This window comes from Austrofundulus limnaeus, unplaced genomic scaffold, assembly GCF_001266775.1.
Source record: "Austrofundulus limnaeus strain Quisiro unplaced genomic scaffold, Austrofundulus_limnaeus-1.0 Scaffold144, whole genome shotgun sequence".
NCBI classification, from domain to species: Eukaryota; Metazoa; Chordata; class Actinopteri; order Cyprinodontiformes; family Rivulidae; genus Austrofundulus; species Austrofundulus limnaeus.
The window spans coordinates 1,262,529-1,267,248 of record NW_013952546.1 but is presented as its reverse complement, the minus strand read 5'-3'; the positions used below and the strand labels follow the sequence as shown (position 1 = coordinate 1,267,248).

Here is a 4,720-nt window from a genome sequence, read left to right as displayed (position 1 = left end):
CCTACAGTATTTTTACAGTCTTTATTTTACAGTTAAAATATGTTTATTAAATAAAGTCTAATGTTACAACTAATCGTGGATCCCTTTAATGCATCAGAGGACCTTTGCATTTAGAGTCACACCTAAAAGCTTCCTGGAGGAATCTGGAACATCTGTTGTCTTTTGGCTGCTTCCTTCTGCAGCGAGCAAACTCACAGGACAGATATGTCAAGAGTTTTACCTCGAATCTATGACACAACCTGGAGTCCTACATTCAGTTTGTAAAGAAAAGAGGATTCACATTTCCTTACAGTGGGGTGCGACGGAGAATTAGGGCCAGACTTGAGTTTTTTTATTTTATTTTATTTTATTTTATTTTTTATTACAAGAATTAAGTTATAATATTACCTGATGTCTATTTTCCATTCCTGGGTTGGCTCAGACCTGCTGTTGTCAGCCTCTGTCACTGTGTTTATGAAGTAATCTGATTACTTTTGGGTCACTGTCGTGTAACATGCTTCAATCCACATTATGTGAYGACTATCAATGCAGCCATTAACTGTGATGCCATTCAGCTTCAGTTCATCATATGAATCATACGCCACAGTGCGCTGGGCCTCCTGCTATTCTACTGACGATGCCTGAGACGCTGCGCTCGCCGGAGTACCACCCCCTCTGACCCCTACCAGACCGCTCCTCGTCCACAAAATAAACCATTTCTTTCAAGTCCATTCTAATCAACACAATCATTTGCAGAATCGAGTCAAAGTCCTGCCACTGATTTAGTATTTTTTATTAGTACTGATACCAAAGTATAACTTCTCAAGTTGCTCAACATTCCTTGTTTTAACACAGTGGTAACAATGCTTTTGAAGCAGGAGTTCTCACAATATTCTGACTTTATTCTTGTAATAAAAAATTAAAAAAAAAACTCATAGTTTGGCTCTAAAACACCATCGTAGTTCGGCTCCAGCGCTAACCAAGAGATTGTTTTGGTTCTTAGCTCCAAATACAACTAAGATCAACAAAAAAAAGCTAACCAGAGCTTGTTTTCCTGTCCGCTCATCTGGTTCATTGGCGGTTTTCCAGAAGGGATTTCTCATGTCAGAACTCTGTAGTGAGGAAAGCCCGCTCTCATTGACTGTTGTGATCTCTGCCGCTCCCCGGGAGTCTTAATCACCCATTACTGCAGCTGCAGCCCGACTTGTGAATCATCACCAGTAAAGCTCCACATATACAGTACAGTTGCCATAGGCTGAGTGTGAGGAGAGCGCCCACTCCCCCCACATATCCCCCCTCTCCCCCGGCCTCCTACTCCTCCACACTTCCTCCTTGGCTACTGTACACAGCTCCAAAGCAGTCTTCACTAGTCTGACCTGATTTCACAGCATCACTCCAGGCTCGGGGGGGGGGCAAGACTGGCGGAGGCGGCAGAAGAAAGAGGGCGGAGACGGGCAAAAAGAGGTTTGGGATGGAGGGAAGGAGCGGTTTGATGAGATGCTCGCTGGAGAAAAACAAACCAAATCTGTGTCCCAGTTGCACACTTTCACCGAACGCTCATTCCTCCAACGTTTTGCCACYACAGCACGACCAGAATGAAAGAGCTGCAGATAGAAATAAAATATTTTTCCCCTGCATGCACATTYGCTTCGACTAGAACTGGTTCCAGAACAACTTCAGGGACATCCTCAATAAAATAAATCCTCACTATTTTAAAAATTAAAACTTTGGGGGGGGGGAATAAATGAAGGATTAAACAAWTATTAAACAGAGAGTAAATATCAGTGTATTCATTCAATAACTGGGCAGAAACAATAACAAAAAAACACTGATGTTGCTGAAAATGTCAGTAAATTTTGCAAACTTTGAAGTCAAAGCTCCCCGCTGCAACACCAACTTCTATTCTTTAAAAAAGGAAACATTTGGCCACATTAAAATGGGTTACTGTGTAAAACTTATTAATATTTCATGTTTTCTCTGTAGCAGAAAGTTTCTTGAATGAACTAAGTTTAACAAAACTGACGAGCAGCTGCAGCCGAAACCAACATGGATTCCAGGACGTTTGTTGATTTTCAGAACATTTCAAATGTTCCATTAATAAACAGGGATTAAAAATGGTGTTTTGACTGATTTTATCATTATTGTTTGGACCTTACTAAGTATTTGTTTAAGGTTTATGGACAACTGCCTCAAATGTTTACCTGCAGGTAGAATTAGCATCATTAGAGAGTAAAACATGAGTTTTAACACTTCCTAATCTCTTTACTTTCTAGTCTGTTGCTTTAAATCACATCAAAYCTRAGGYCTGCGGGCCAAATCTGGCCCTCGTTAAAATTTTATGCRGCCCTGAAGGTAATATTTTAAAWGTAAAMTRGCTTCTYTTTTTSTCATTGTACTTAGTGCAGTCTTTTCTTGATGGTATTGGACTTTAATTCTGTATTCTTTTATTTTTAAAGTCAAATATTTGAAATTTTAGTGAGTTTTTTAGGTTATTGGCAATAAAATGTATCTCTGAGAAATAGTCAATGAAATATTTCAGTGTAAGGCCTAAGAAATGAAGGCTAATGACGCTACATCAAGTTTACGTCGGAAAAGGGAAAGAATAATTTGTTAGAYAACATTTAAAACCAACTTGTTTTCAATAAACACTGRCAGAGATTGGCCCTTGGTTTGGACCAAGTTTTGAATTTTGTCCCCCTTGTATGACTGAGTTCAACTTCCTTAACCTAAACTGTAGTTTCAGAAAATGCCACTGACTCTTAATTAGAGAGACCTTTATTGTCATCGTACTGAGCACAATGACATTCAGTTTTTCGTGGCGTTTGAAAGTATATGAGCGTTATACCGTGGTTAAGGTACAATACAAGTGCTGCTCATTTCATCACAGCTCAGTTAAATTTAGTGACTCTGGTTTTAGAGGTAAAACTCCTCATCTGTCAGATGTCCCGGCCCTTTAAGGTCCTCACACATCCAACGCCGCTGCACTCTCGTGACATCTGCCTCCAGAAATAATGTCAGCTCTTCCTCTGAGAAATGTTATCTTACTAAAACTCCAATCTGCTCGTAAAAGACGGTGGGAAGAGTCGACTGAAACGAGCGGTTTGGTGATAACTTTATACATCTGAAAAATGACTTCAGACGTAGTGAAGCGAGAAGGAAAAAAATGAAGAAACGTTAAAGAGTGAAGCACGTTAGGGATGAAGTCGTCTCGGCCGCAGACAAATCGTCCTGTGAAAGAGGGAGATACAGACGGGGGCGACGGAACTGTACCCGGGCCGTGGAGAGCGGATCTTTCTTTTGTTCAAGGTTAAATTGTTCATTTACACAGTGAAATTGGCTGCGTCGATGATTGGTTACACAGGACTCCATAGGGAAATACAGTCATTTACTGCCCTGATGGAGATATTGATAAAGTCATAATAGCACTGATAGAAAGTCATTAAGCAAAAGCTCTTACTGAAGATTAAAAACCTTGAACTGGACGTTATGTGACAGCAGCCTATTATACAACCATAATTCAGCAGGTGCTTTATTAATCTGTCACTTGTGTGATTAATGGTCTTCACTGCGCGCTCAAACTGTACCGTGTTTATAGATGTTGATTGTTTTTGTATTTCCCTCRCAGGGGGTGAATGTTACGAGTACAAGTGGTTCAGCAGCAGCGGGCCAAACTCCACCCGACCGTTTATCTGGTGTCAGCGCTCAGATGGACTCAATGTCACCGGTAAGAAACTCTGCCTTCTACTAACGTACCTGCTTTAACACAGAACTGCTCATTTAGGGAGAAAAAACAAATAAAAATGAGTCTATAAGAGATTTAAGGTGGTAGCTCACTGAATGCAATGGTTGGAAACTCAGAATTGCCAGAAAATCTGCAAATTTTTGCRAACAGCGAAGTGTGCAGCCAGGTTTAGAGAAATTCAAGGCTTAAATTTGTGTGCACAGCTTGTAAAATTACATTCTAGYCTTTCCACATTGTTTCAGTGCCCATCTCTGCCCACATCGCCTCGCTTTGTATCCACCATGGCAGCCACCTCCACATTCATGATTTATTCTACTGGAGTACRCTTTAAAAAYAAAAATACAAGATTTGTACCTGATTTTTAATCATCACATCAAACTGAGGATTTAGTAAAATTTGGTCAAAATGGCTGCAGCTTTGTTTCAGATTCCTGCTTTTTAAGCAACATTTTGATACCTGTTAAGAGCGTTTCCAGAGAGATGCCTTGATTTATCTTCCTGATCAGGATAACCCATAGATATTTGACTGAATCCTATTTTTAGGTTATTCTAATGAGGAATGTTTGATGTCATTCTAAAGAGGAAACTTCAAACAATGTTTTGATATTAAGATTTACCAGCTGGAAAGCTTTGCTAGTTCGCAGGAAAAATATCAAAAATGTAAAACTTTTCTGTTTTTTCTGTAGCTACAACTTTAAAAATTGGCTTCAGAACTGTTATATTTCACATATTTCATTTAAATGACTCAAATATGGTATTTTTTATTATATTTTGACAAAATGCAAATGTTGCAAACATTTCAACCAAAACTCTAAAGCTGCATGTTTCTCCACAAATTTCAATTTAAGCCTTGGTTTGATGTGATGGGTCACATTTATCAACATAGTTTTTAGACCCGAATGTTTCCTGAGAGATGAGAACTCTGGTGCTGGTAAAATACAGCGGGTAAAATAAGTATTGAACACGTCACCATTTTTCTCAGTAAATATATTACTAGAGG

The 4,720-nt window shown here is 39.3% G+C and overlaps 1 protein-coding gene across 1 annotated transcript in view; it reads left to right on the top strand.

Annotated features, from left to right (window-relative positions):
• thsd7ab (thrombospondin, type I, domain containing 7Ab) overlaps positions 1-4,720 on the top strand; it is a gene marked incomplete at its 5' end in the record, with an annotated part of 51,309 nt that overhangs the window by 32,634 nt on the left and 13,955 nt on the right. The window contains 1 exon segment of the mRNA XM_014016412.1: positions 3,605-3,703. Within this exon segment, the coding sequence (XP_013871866.1) occupies positions 3,605-3,703 (99 nt within the window).